At 32.0% G+C, this 14198-nt stretch overlaps 2 protein-coding genes across 2 annotated transcripts; both read left to right on the top strand.

Annotated features, from left to right (window-relative positions):
• Positions 1–2789: 2789 nt before the first annotated feature.
• Positions 2790–7519, top strand: LOC137919007 (carboxypeptidase B-like). Its single transcript, XM_068761967.1, has 7 exons — positions 2790–3039; positions 3490–3644; positions 4054–4214; positions 4307–4432; positions 4890–4986; positions 6718–6864; positions 7256–7519. Exons 1-7 carry the CDS (start codon positions 2790–2792, stop codon positions 7517–7519), a joined length of 1200 nt encoding a protein of 399 aa, XP_068618068.1.
• A 273-nt stretch (positions 7520–7792) lies between these two features.
• Positions 7793–14153, top strand: LOC137918813 (carboxypeptidase B-like). Its single transcript, XM_068761727.1, has 8 exons — positions 7793–7853; positions 8674–8853; positions 9573–9706; positions 10116–10276; positions 10797–10919; positions 11296–11405; positions 12025–12167; positions 13313–14153. Exons 1-8 carry the CDS (start codon positions 7829–7831, stop codon positions 13823–13825), a joined length of 1389 nt encoding a protein of 462 aa, XP_068617828.1. The 5' UTR covers positions 7793–7828; the 3' UTR covers positions 13826–14153.
• The last annotated feature ends 45 nt before the right edge of the window (positions 14154–14198 follow it).

The following is a 14198-nucleotide window of genomic DNA, read 5'->3' as shown; positions in this document are numbered from 1 at the left end:
CGGCGTTTATCTTTTTAATTGTGACGGTCGCTTGTTACTCGCTACTTGGATTTACTTTATAGTGATCACCTCTGTTGCTTGTTAGTGCTACGCCCTCATTGCGTTCCCGTTCGTTTTTAAAACATTACGTTCTCATTCGTCGATAATTGGCAGAAAATGTTAGAGTATAAAAAAATAAACAAATTAAACGTATGTCGATAGTAAAAATTGTCCGTGTGGATATTATGCTTGATGATTAATAGTTTGTCCAGAAATCTCGTGTTCAGACAGAACTAAAGTATTTTCCTAAATTAAACAGGTCTAATAAATCAGGTAATGTGTCACGTGACTCGTTTAGGACGATATGGAAGACATTCCTCGCTATGTTCGATAGCAAAACCTACGCTATTACCTCAAATTATAGAATTTTTCATACTTAGTTGTACATATATAGTTTATTTCTTTTAAAACTTATTAACCTTTTGAAAGACCGTTCTGAAGAAGGTTAAGTTCTGGAGTAAAGATGGCAAGCGCAGCGTAACACGCTCACCCACAAGGTGGACAGACAACCTGATGAAGGTCATCGGAAGACGGATGCAGTACGCTCCCAATAGGTCTTGATGGAAATCTTATTAAATGTAGAGGTCAGACTAATTTATCAGGCCTGTATTTTTGTAAGTAATTGATTGATAAATATCGAATCGTTCGTTTGGACTGTCGGTGAGTTTGAATCCCTTAAAAGATTGTTACGCCGTTAATCGAAAATAAGAAACTTCTTCGAAATTATATTGTGTCGGAAGTTTATATATTACCAAAACTACTTTAGTGAAGTAAACAAAGCTGAAATAACGTTTTATAAATACTATTGAAACTATTTCTCCAATATACAAATATTACAGTTTAATTATTATTTCTTCTAGTTCCACATAAGATATTTAATTAATTTATTAACGCTAGTACAAGGAAATACCGAATTTGAATGCTATAAAGTTTAAAATCGTGCCTTGCAAAATAAATTGCAAGGTTCGGTAATTAGTCGCTAAATGCAGAGAGACCGCGGGGTTGGGTCGGGTGGCGGTCACCCCAGCTTTGTTTTTCATTAGACGGCCCGACGTCGAGATGCACACCTATCTGTCGCGCAGACTTATTGTACGACGTGCAAACTACTTAAACACGTCTTCCTTTTTGTGCGTTTGTGTGCTTTAATGTTTATAAACGCCGATGAATCAGGACACTTTTCAATAAACTGTTGTATTTTAAAACACTAAACATGAGTTTTAAACATTCATATGAATTTTAAAATCATAGTTATTTATGTCTAACATAATGAAGTTCAGTATAGAAAATAATACAAAAAGGTACATTTGTTTTTGACGATTAATACATAGTGATTCGTTATACACACAAGCAATAACGTAAGTAAAATAAGTAACGTAATGATGATGGAGTACGAAAAAATGTTTACAAAATTCGGTTTACAACATATTAAAATTAAGAATTCTTTACTATCTGTCCTTGCAAAATTCTTACCGTCAAAATTTGTCGGTAAAATGTGACATATTTCAAAGAAATCAATTCGTACAGGATTTGAAATATGTGTAAAAGCTTTTTAATGATAAATAATACTTTCACCCTTTTAGAACTTTCGCATCTAAAACCAATCACTCTGTATATGTTAATTAAACAAAGAAAAGAATGTTATTTATTACTGAAAATTTATATCGTTGAAGCCTTTCGCGATTTTCGGGCCCATTTTTCCAAAAGACATTGAAATTTTCACATGCCTGCAAATCGCTATTGGAACCTCGGCATTTCCTTCACGAATGTTTTGCTTTGATTCAGCGAGTGTTTCCTGATACAAAAGACTAAGGTTATGATATTTCCGCATAAAAAGAACACAATAACATCCGGAGCTCGTGATGGCCACTCAATGTCACAATTCTTCATTCTTTTTCATTTCAATATTTCTCGAACGAAGGTCGTATACTGGAACTAAGCAACATACACAAATGGCAACGACAAATGGTTAAACTACGAAGAAAGGCGCGACCAAATGACGCTACTTTGTTCGTCTCACCTTGCGGAACGCTGTATTATCTAAAAAAAAAAGAATTATCTTTATTATGGTTCATTATGTCATACGAAAGATACGCACTGTATGATAAAAGCTTTTCTCAAAGATCGCTGCGCTGATGAACGGTCTTGCGCTGCCTGTGTACAACAACCCCCAGTAATCTTTACTAATTCGTCGATACATCTGATGATGAATAAAAATGAATGATGATAAAAAAAATGGTGATGATGAACCATCCACGCCACTTCTACTGGCTCGCGGTCGCCTTCCGAGAACCTCTCGTCCTTTTAATAATCAAACATTTTGCCAATTTTTTGTGCTACATTAAATTATAGCAGAAGAATGAATAACATTTTTTTAATTTCTTTTTGTTATCTATTCCAGAATGAAATATTTTCATTTGGATAATCTGGCAATAGTAATTACGAGAAGATATGTCAATTTAGAACGTCCTTTTGACAATCACTAATTCTCACATCACAAAATGTCCCTAAATCAATAAAATCTAATTTAATATTTAATATGAAACCCTCAAGTACATTTCAGTTTTTAATAAAATAGAAAATAAGCCTCCTAAGCCATGTTGTTTCCTATTTGTTAATACTCAAAGATACATTTTACAAAATATGGTTAAATTATTACAATTGTGATAACTGACCCATTTTATAGGCATCTTTATTTACTAAGTAAAATAAAAATATATAAGTACAGGTGTACAAATATTATAATAAAGAATATGGAGTATTATATTGTAGAGGAGAATCAAAAAGTGAAAAAATATAAAAGGAAGTACAATGAACTGGTCTTACTGGATATAACATATGACGATGATTTAGAAGTGTGCAGTTTATTGGATGAAAATAAACCATTTCATAATCTGATACAACGCAACGAATATTTGGATCTCTACCACGATAAGCCTTTAATCGAGGATGAATCGCCGCCTGACAATTTATATTCCGTTAAAATATCCGAACCGGCGATCAGTAAGTGAAGTATTTAAATTTTATTTTTAAATATTTTTGTTAATTTTCCGTTAGCAGACAACAAACAATTAGAAACGAGTAGGTTTGTAGACAAATGAATGTAACCGACAAGCCTCATAGGGCTCGGAACAAATGGCCACTGGAGCCTTAAGTTTCTAAAGTGGATATCACAGACAGGCAAACGCAACGTAGGACATCAACATAACAGGCGACACACGACCTTGTTAAGGTTGTCGGAAGATGCTAAAAGCAGGTCATTTACAATCGGTGCTATCAGAAACCTATGGAAGAGACAAATGACTAAATAATGATGACGTTGATAAATTGTAAAACCATTTTATGAGTAAAAGTGTATATGTCAAATATAATACAATTTTAAGTGTTTTTGTTAAGTAATTCTGTTTTAGTCACGTATAAATAATGTAATCATATTTTTGTTTCACTTTGTAGACGCCGATCAATCACCAAGCGAAGAAGAAATGAATTGGAGCGACTACCATAATTTAGAAGTTATTGAAAATTGGTTAGATAGTTTGGAAAACACTTATCCTTCCTTATGTACTGTTGTACCTATTGGTACCACATTAGAAGGCAGATTAATTAAAGTAAGTTTTGTTGAAAAATATTTACATTATTGTAATTATTCACGTCGTAACAATTATCATTTTAAATTGGCATAAAACTTTTAACTATGTAACTAAACGTTGTACAGCAACATTTATTTAAATAAATCCTGCTCGATATTTATCAACACTAAACGATAGGAATTTGCATAGTAACTTAGTGCAGTGAATCTCATATACATCTAAGGTGTGTTATCGCCTCGTGTACAAAATAGAATGCATCGGATATCGCTTAGTAAAGTAAGCGATTACGTCGCATTTTATCATAATCTAGGATCTAAAGTAAATTTGGTTTTCTATTGTTAATACGATTTGATTTCTTACAAACCTAACCCATGTATAATATTAATCAGTATAGAAGTCATTTTCTTTTACCGTTGCATTATAATAGGTTCTGAGAGTTTCAAACAGCGAGGTAGGCAATGCAGCAGTCTGGGTTGATGCAGGTATTCATGCTAGAGAATGGATAGCGCCTGCCGTCAACACCTTCATCGCCGATTACGTGGTGCGAAATTTCGATTCACTCCCTGAAAGTTTTACTAACAAAGATTGGCAAGTATTTCTTTCTTATTTGTAATTTAAATATTAAAAAATCGAAATTCATAAAGCCTAGATTTTAAGCAATTTATTAAATACACACTCAGGTATTTTTTGCCCGTTGCAAATCCTGACGGATACGACTATTCACACAAAGTTGAGCGACTGTGGAGAAAGAACCGAGCTTGGTATGGAGGTGAATGTATTGGAGTTGATTTGAATAGGAATTTCAGGTGAATATTTGATTTTACTGCAATAAAATCAACTATAGTGTTACCGAAACTGCTGTACAGGGACTTAGATATGCACGGGAATAAACAGGTGAAAGTATCAGCCGCTCCGTTCCTTCAGTCGGCCATAAATATCTCGTCAATTTCTCCTTTGGCCCCCGCCACACCGCACGTTCCTAAGATGCAGTATAGTGATTTCGGTATAACTTTACTGGTGTTTTAAGTATCTAAGCTGTTATTAAATATAATAGAATCCAGAGTTTTTGATATTTAGAAAAATTTAAGATCTTCATAATAACGATGTTTATTTATGTTTGGCAGTGTGTAAAATTCTCTAAAACGGTCACGATACAAACAGAACTATGCTTTAAAACAGTTTTAATAAAAATTATTAATTAGTATATAAAGGAATATTTATTATTATTATCGTAATACTAATAATAATCTGCGGATGATCTAGTTTCGCGTGGGGTGGCAGAAACTCATCGACTGATCCATCTAGTCCCTTCTTTCGCGGTCGACAACCATTTTCCGAGCCGGAGTCTTCAGCTATGAGAGTAAAGTATCAATCTCTTATTCTATTTAATAATGTACAGGTTGATTGGTTACGGCTGAAAAGATCTGAAAAGGTGAATATATAGCTCATTTGCTGTCAAATGACAGATAATACAAATCAATGGTTTGAGAAACAATAAGTAACGTATTCATAATATTGTAAGAAAAAGCGTTTACAAAATCGGATTATTATGTATTTAAATTAATTATTTTATACTGTGCTTGCAGACTTTGTATCTATCGCATGCAAATAGAGTTTCAGAGAGATCACTTTAAAGCTTTTGCTGAACAATGAGTTAATGCCCTTTAAAGCATTTACGCCAATAAGCAATCAACCTACAATATATAATTATGTAGAAAATGGCGAAGTTAAGTGATGTAAAAGTCTTTGTCCTAAATGTTAAGCCGTAGTTATAGAAATATGATTCAGAGATTCATGATTATAATGTAATGTTACAGATAATTATAAAGACGTTTTATATACCGATACAGGAATAATCTGCGAGCAAACAATAACTTTGACGGAGCAAAAGTTTCTCTAGTTAAATAATTCTGCAAAAATCACGCAAAAATATGTGTAACATTTACTTAATTTTTTTAAAGTTTTGTTGTAATTCCTTTCTACCACCAGTGTTTAATGTTGATTGAATTGAAATGTTGACAGCTACCCTAATTTCCCTTATGACAAATTATTATTATTAAATCAAAAATAAATAGTAATAATAGACCATCTATTGTTACCGTTTATTTTTAATTAAAACGATTTATTGAGTGTGAAACATTCTTAACGATTAATGTCTTTACCTGGTGTATTAATATAATTTAGTTAAAATAATAAAAAATCTGCTCGCTAATAAATATGTGTAAATCCACTATTACTTAGCTGTAATATACCGTTGATACCAAAATCGTGTCATCCGCGATGGACGAAGAGATTAAACAGCAAATAGGATTTAGTCGTAAATCAATTGCAATGCATCGGTTTTAAATCTATCTGCAGCTTTAAAATAACACTCTATTTATTCACACACTAATAGCTACGCTATAAATGCTACGGAGTACTTTTGATTATAACAAATTATGATTTACGGTCAGGCGTAGAACTTTTAAGTAAAGGATGTACGCTTAAAAGGTTAACTTTTGTGTTTTAAATAATTTCTTAGAACCAAAGCATCCTGACCTCAATGAGTACAACGTGACCTGATTCCAGCTGGCGTTAGGTGTGTGAGAAAAGGTCTCTTTCCGGGCCTTTTCTCACACATCTAATGCCAACCGTATGAGAAATGTTACCAAGAAAATTAATATCGAACAGAGGTGACATTGAGTGGCCACCATGTAATCCAGTCTTGAGGTTTTTTTATCGCGTACATCTCGGAAGCAGAACCGTCTACAATTGCCCCAAAAACACTTTCTAAATTTCTAAAAAAGCAATGCGTTCAAAAAAAACTAAACATGCAGGCGTGTTTTTGACAACCTTTGTGTCGCGGTAGAATATTCGCAAAGATATGGAAAATAACTTGACAATATAATTACAAACAATCTATTACATTATTTCCTATATAAAAATGTATATCGGTTAAAACACAACACGTATTTTTATTTAATACATACAAAGGTGAACTTTATCATTATTTTAAAGTCTCATACAGTCAAAATTAATGTGAGAATGTAACTTTTAATAAATAACAATTTTTTATCAATAAGTTTCGTTTACTAATATTTTATTTCTCCAGGATATACTTGTAAATTCGGGGATTAAGTTCAAAGTGTACATTACACTTCATAGCTATGGTCAAGTTATAGTGTTTCCATATGGCTATAGAGATGAACTATGTCCTGATTACGTACGACTCCTCGAAGGTGCTACTGCGATGTCAAAGGTAACTTTGTCGCAATAGCTATCGTATACATATAAACTTCCGTTAGGGGAAATTATAACGTTGACTACTATGTAAATTTTTCATTTTGCAATAAGACCGATCTTTGTACTTCGTTTTTTTTTGCTTTTTTTATTTTTTTTCTATATTCCGTTAAGTTTTCAAATAACTGCAATTCATTTTTATATCGCGGTAAACTAGCACATAATATATAAAACGGATCAGATAGACCCAAAGTACATAAAATTGTTTTTAAGAAATTATTTTTACATAATAATGTTTGAATATTGAGATCGAACATTACTTTTAGTTAATAATTATAATATAATATAAGGACTAAATTATTAATTATTTATGACAAGACAATTGTTTTTCAAATTCATGTATTTTACAGGCTATATTTGCTTCCACCGGTAATATTTACAAAGTTGGAATATCGAAAGATGTAATGTATGGAGCTTCTGGGACCAGCACCGACTGGAGCTACGGGTCGGCTCATATACCTTTTTGTTATTTAATTGAATTAAGAAGCAAACAATACAAATTCAATCTCCCAAAGGAAGAAATACAAGAAACTTGCAACGAAATTTTGAACTGTGTAAAAGCATTAATGAAATTTGTCGATAACCATCCAAGTAGATCCGATACCTCGTTATAAATAAATTAATTTCACTAAGATAACAATCAAAAAGTTTTTACGCAAAGACGGCGATCACAAAAAAAAATATGAAATTTAATGTCACGCACAAACATCAAAAATATGTCTCCGTTTTAAATACTTTATCAAATTAAATATAAATTTCAAAGTCATGATTTGTAATTTGTATTTTTAAGAAATAAATACCTATGTTTTTGATTTACCGATTTTAACAATTCACTCAAAGTGGCACCGCAATGCCCAAAGACGCTGTGCGGGAAAACACAAGTATGGGAAGTTAAATTTAAGAGTGAGAAACAGAGGTGTTTCATGAAATCATTGGACACTGTCGGAGGTTTGTTAGAAATCAATTTTACTAAATAAATTTTATAAGATGTTAACAAACCTATGAGTAATGTAGATCAATTTAAAGTATTTTTTCTTTTATTGGAGGATATTGGATTTACTATTTATAGCAATATTCTTTCTAACACAACGGAATTTCTTCGGTTGTTTATTATTTGTTTACAGTTTGATAACAATTAAGATAAAAAATAAACAAATTTGTAAGGAACACAAAGCATTTTTTGGTTTAGTGTCTTAGACATAAAAGTATTTGGCTGTAAGTATAATGCCTTCAAGGGTTTAGTGAACGCTAATTAGTCAACTAAAAGCCAAAACTAAAGTTCATGTAACGTATTTCCAATCAACCTGTAAAGCAATTACTCTGAAATATGATACACATATACAATATATTCATTTTTTCTATTAGTTCGCCAAGTCTAATAATTTGTGGTAGTACAGTTTGCAGGGACAGATAGTAAACAATAATAAAGTTAATTTTTAAAATTATTAACACGATTTTTCTTACCATATTATCATACCTCACTTATTATTTCTGAAACTTTTGGATAGGGTTTATTATACATTAACTTATTGTAAAATTCACCCCTTTATGGCCTTTACACCTATAACCAATGATCCTATAAATTTTATAGTAAATTAAATTTGTAGAGTGAACGAACATCTTTTATTCCGTAGGTACATTTGACCTTTAATTTTAAATTGTTATGATTAATTTACATTGCACACATGTACCGTGAATTCATTGAAACATTGAAACACTTTATTTTTTAACGAAATATCGGATTAAAATTGCTTCTTCTAATTCGCAGCGATTAATATTTGGAAAGAAGAGCGTAGCACGATGGACGTAATGGTCGAAGGTCGGAAGGCCGCTCAGGTGGCAGAGCTGCTCGATGAACGGTGCATTCCCTTTGCTGTTGCTATCGGCGACGTTGGCCCTCTCCTCGACCAAGAAAAGGGATGCAAACCTAAATCTTGGAAATGTCCAAGTATAAACATACAATTTTTAATATGTATATATATGAATTTCTTTTTACGTACTAACTCATCCGGATATCTCTGGAACCATAAGACTTAGAGACTTAACATTTTATAGGAATATTCGAATGGAAAACAGTGCATGATGATTTTCAAAAACTACGTTTGGCTCCATTTCTACTTTATGTAATGCTATTAAATCAATTCGATTTACTTGATCACTCCTCTCCATTTTAATATCACAGGCAGATTTAACAATGATAAGCGGAAAAATGTGATTTTTAAGAAAGTAGAAACACTTTAAATATAGGAATGAGAAATTTCAAATAGAAATTAAAATGTTTGTTTTTTAATTGTAATTGTATTTATGACCAGACTAAATATGTGCAAGTTTACGCCCTTTTTTAAATTAAAAAAAATAAAGGCAGATTTATGTCTCAAAAGTCATCATTCTTAAAAATATTTATAAATTTTTAATCACTAAATAATTACACAATTATCATTACAATCATATGAACATTGTCATTTTCTGATTACTTCGGAATATTATAATTGTACAACAATGCTACAGATAATTTAATTACCTAACGATAGTAATTAATAATTCAATTATGACTTTCATGTTCATTATCATTAAACCGTTTAGAATTAAGTTGATTCGAAATTTATTTTGTAATTTCTCTTGAAAGGAACGAACGTGTTTAGTTGTTATATTTAACCTGTCTTGCAGAAACGTGTATGGATTGGAAAAATTATCACCGTCTTAATGTCATTTACGAATTTATGGATTCTCTGGCCGAAGAAAACCCTTCATTGTGTACTGTTTGTACAATCGGACGGTCCGCTGAAGGGCGTGATATCAGAGTAAAGTATATTTCTAAATTTTGGTTATAACGTTTTAAAATTATTTGTTGTTTACTATCTGTCCTTGTAGGCTTTGTACTACCAGAAGTTATTGGCCTGTCGCATACCAATTTAAAAAAATAATAAATTTAACATATATATTAATCACTTTGTACAAAGCGGAAATAGGTGGAAAAACTCAAAGCTTTTTACTGATAAATGTGCATTCACCCCTTTAAAATATTGACAGGAATCCATGGCACTAAAGATGTATTATTAAAATATCTCAAATCTTATAAAACAGGTGACGTGTAAATGATTAAAAACCACAATAAATAGTCACGAAACCGCACACCGCATACAAACCATTTTTCGGATTAACAAATTTAAATTTAATCCTGCCAATCAAATTGAAATATTTTTCCATTAGCTATTAAAGATCTCAAATGGAGGCTGCAACAACGTGGGCGTCTGGATGGACGCAGCTATACATCCCCGAGAGTGGATCAGTACAGCCGTACTCACATATTTTGCTAATGAACTCGTCGAAAATTTCAACGGTCAGCCGGAGTTCATCACCAACAAAGATTGGTAAGGTTATATAGCTAATATCTCAATTTTTTAACTAATTTCCTTTTCGATTTTATCTGAAAGACCGGTTTTAAATATTTTTAAGTAAATTAAAATATTTCATTATTATTAACTATTGCTTTGGCACAGCGATTTTGCTATCATATGATTTTATTATAAACTTGCATACTTGGCATCATATATTTAGCATTAGGTGATTCTTTCGCTTACACTATTTTAACATTTGATATCAACTGTAATCTACATGTTTAAAATAAACAATTTTTTCATATATTTGTTTGTATGTTTTCATACACAGGTTAACTAAAGAATAAATTCTCTTCTCTTTAAAAATAAATACATGTATTTTTAAACAAAAAAGTATGCTACTATGATGTGCCTATTGTTGTGACTTCCCAACAGATGGCGCTACCACGTATAAATTTCCTAACCGTTCAACAAATCATCATAAAAATACCTTATAAACTTCTTGCGATTTGGTATTTCTTTATAGTTTTTTAATGTAATGATGCATTCACAGGTACATTTTGCCTGTAGTAAATCCGGATGGATATGAATATACGCACACGCACGACCGAATGTGGCGTAAGAATAGAGCACGATACGGTCAGTGTTACGGCGTCGATCTTAACAGGAATTTCAGGTAAGGTATATATATTGAAAATTACGTTTAATAATCTCCACTAGACACTTTTTCTAAATATCATATCACTGCCACTGGTTAAGAACAATAGATTGATGTTTTTCACATAGCTAAATAAGAAGAAAGAAATTGAAAGTTACATAGACGCATTGAGCAAGCAAGGTATATAAAGGGATTGCAAGTTGTAAGTTCTCTTTTGGAAAATTCTTGAATCCTAACAATAGAAACATTACAAAGCTGATAAGAACAAAACTTTCATAAATTTTACTTGCGCCATTGTTATCGCATTAACAGCTGTAATAACCATAAAGTGTCAAAGGGGTTAGAGCGTTCGTTAATCTGAGATTAATTATTTACCACTTCATAAATTTTTCAGCTACGGATGGGGCGAACGAAATGAAGAAGGATCTTCGGAAGACCCTGGTAATATTTTCTACAGGGGTCCAGAACCTTTTTCGGAGCCGGAAACAACCGCTATAAGGGCAAGTTTTATAATTATTATGCTGACGATATCTACAATATTATATTGATTAATTTTTTAATTACCTTTCCATTGCCCGTTTAAAGTGGCCAGGATGGTTTTTGCGTAAAATTTTTAAAACCATTCCTGGTTATTTTTAATAAACCAAAAAATATTATGGTCAGGTAGAGCTACAGATTTTTAAAATATTTGTTGTTTTAATGAACGCCTCCTCGACCTCCGTGAAATTTCATATTATTCTTTTCTCTTTATTTCATTTTAATCTTTTCTCGGTAAAAGAAATATTTTCGACTAATGAGTAGTCTCTAAGCTTTATGGCTTCAAAGAAATCGTGTTGAATCTATAAATATGTGTAAATCTCGTATATGGACGTAATTAGTCTTCTACTTACGACGAATAACTCCTAGAGATATTCCTTTGTACTCTTCAAGTTACTATTTTGTAAGGTCATGCTATACGTTAACTTTGAAATAATATAAACTAATGACTAAAAATATTTATAACAAATAATGCAATGCGGCAAAATCAACTACCTACTTTCATATTTAAACTTGCCAAAAAATAAAGTGAAAATTTCAGCAACTGTAAATCAAAATTAATATTAGTTTTTCAATTCCCAGGAAGCGATCTGTGGGAATGATCGTAAATTCAAGGTATTCCTTTCCTTCCATAGCTACGGCGAAGTGATTATATTCCCATGGGGTTATACAGGTGATCCCTGTCCGGATTATGTTCAGATGCTTGAAGCAGGAACTGTTATGGCAAAGGTATAGAATTTAAACTTTTTTTGTGAAAAAACTTACTTTCACTTGATTGTACATTTTTATTATTGTCTATCTATTGCAGTATATGTTTAGTATTAATTTACAAATTCAATATATTTAACAATTTCACTTCCAAAACCATATAACAGAACTTATATGAACTTTACACCTATATTAATATTAAAAAACCACCTTAGTACACATGCTTGTTCTTTGACTAATATTCACGAGAATAAATAATTTAAATTAATTTACTCTTTTGTTTTTGAATAATATTCAATCCTTAGACATGTATTTTATTTAATATGTTATGTCTTTTTAAAACATACATAGTAATTATAGTGCTAATGTTGTTTACACGGAGTAATGACACGATATTTCATTATAACACGAATCTTATTTAAATTTTGTAATGTCATAAACGTTATACATCGCGTCTAGAATATGCACCGCATCTACTTTTAGATGGTTTACAGTACAAATTTTTGTATTGAAAACCATCTTTTCTTCGTCATATTGGATTTGGTGGTAATAGCTGATTATCATAAATCGTAATTAGGTTACAACCCATGTAAGCATATGTGATCTTAATTGGATAATATATCCCTGATCTTGCAAAAATACCACTAGATTTTCTTAAGCTAGACCCACATCGGTTGCGACACTTAAAACGGTCATGAAAACCATGATGTAATTAACGAAAATAAATATTGTAAAACCTGACGAATGAGGTGATGGATCAAAAGCATCGAAAAAGAGGGAAAATGGAATGGAACGGTAAGACAGATGAAATGTAGGAAGTTAGGAAAAGAATGAAAGATGTTAAGACACATAAATTTTTTTAAAAGAAAAATTAAAGTCCCTGTCCCAAACTAGTTAGGAGTATGAGAGGCCTCCAATAGCGGGGACTATAAAAAATGTAACTAACAAAATTGAGCCGTAATTTTGCTAAAGCTTTATTGAATACGTAGATGAACGATTGAATTTACGAAATATTGTTTTTTCAAAACAAGCCAAAGTATTTATGTAAATTTTTGGTTTTATTTTGATTTATCAATCAAGGTTTTTTTAAAAAATTATCTCTATTTATTTATCGTATATTGCTGTGTTTAAGTACTTGTAATAAAAATGACATGTTGTTCATACAGGCAATTCAAGCAGCCAGCGGTCACACATACAAAGTAGGCAGCACAAAGGATCTCATGTACTACGCTGCCGGTACCAGTACGGATTGGAGCTACGCCGTCGCAAACATTCCTTATTCATATATGATAGAATTAAGAGGCAAAAGGCATCGATTTCTTCTGCCCAAAGAGGAAATTATATGCACCGCCATTGAAGTACTTTGCGGTGTCACGAAGCTAATGGAGTACATTGACAGGTGTAGCAGAGTTTCTAGCCGACGAAGTTCCGAGTCGTGTAGAGTGCCTTCAGCCCACGTATGCAAAACTCCTAGAGTAATATCTTGCCGGAGCTCAAGATCTCACTCCTGTCGCAGTTCAAGGTGCCACTCGTGCCGGAGCTCCAGGTCCTCGTGTAAAAGTGCACGGTCATGTCGAAGCCCTCGATCTCACTCACGCTGCAGTTCCCGCAGTCGGGGCTGTGACAGTTCGCATTCAAAATGTTGTAAATCACCAACAAAAACCTGCAACTTTACTTAGTAATGTTTTAAACTTTTTTTATTAAAATGTATGCAAATAAATCACAGAAACTTAAAAAATAACGTAAAAAGCTTTAGTACTAAACGATTGTTATACAAAGTAAAATGAGGAAGCAGTAAAATCTCTACATGTATTATAATGTAATTCGTTTCGTGTAAATTTCGCAGGCATTTTAATATTATGGAAACAATCCAAAAATTTGTCTCTCACAACCTGCTCTTACATTATGTTCAGCGTTGGCTTATTTATTCGAGACATTCGTTGCCAATTTTTAAATTGTATATTATCATTTTATTTTACATGATTTTCAATATGTATGGAAAATAAAAAGCTGATTAAAAATGTCAATAACTTTATTTACAGACTTTTGCAT

The sequence above is a fragment of the Battus philenor genome, unplaced genomic scaffold (assembly GCF_028537555.1).
Source record: "Battus philenor isolate CCGP_79_NKW_IND1 unplaced genomic scaffold, ilBatPhil1.0.hap1 SCAF_15, whole genome shotgun sequence".
NCBI lineage: Eukaryota > Metazoa > Arthropoda > Insecta > Lepidoptera > Papilionidae > Battus > Battus philenor.
Note: the sequence above shows the minus strand (reverse complement) of the source record. Positions and strands in the feature narration are given on the sequence as shown.

Coding starts and splice junctions, on each gene's coding strand:
- LOC137919007 (XM_068761967.1), top strand. CDS start 2,790: ATGGAGTATTATATTGTAGAGGAGAATCAAAAAGTGAAAAAATATAAA. Junction 4,215..4,306: donor AGTTTTACTAACAAAGATTG/GCAAGTATTTCT, acceptor ATACACACTCAG/GTATTTTTTGCCCGTTGCAA. Junction 4,987..6,717: donor CGGAGTCTTCAGCTATGAGA/GTAAAGTATCAA, acceptor TTATTTCTCCAG/GATATACTTGTAAATTCGGG.
- LOC137918813 (XM_068761727.1), top strand. CDS start 7,829: ATGAAATCATTGGACACTGTCGGAG. Junction 10,277..10,796: donor TTCATCACCAACAAAGATTG/GTAAGGTTATAT, acceptor ATGCATTCACAG/GTACATTTTGCCTGTAGTAA. Junction 12,168..13,312: donor CAGGAACTGTTATGGCAAAG/GTATAGAATTTA, acceptor TTGTTCATACAG/GCAATTCAAGCAGCCAGCGG.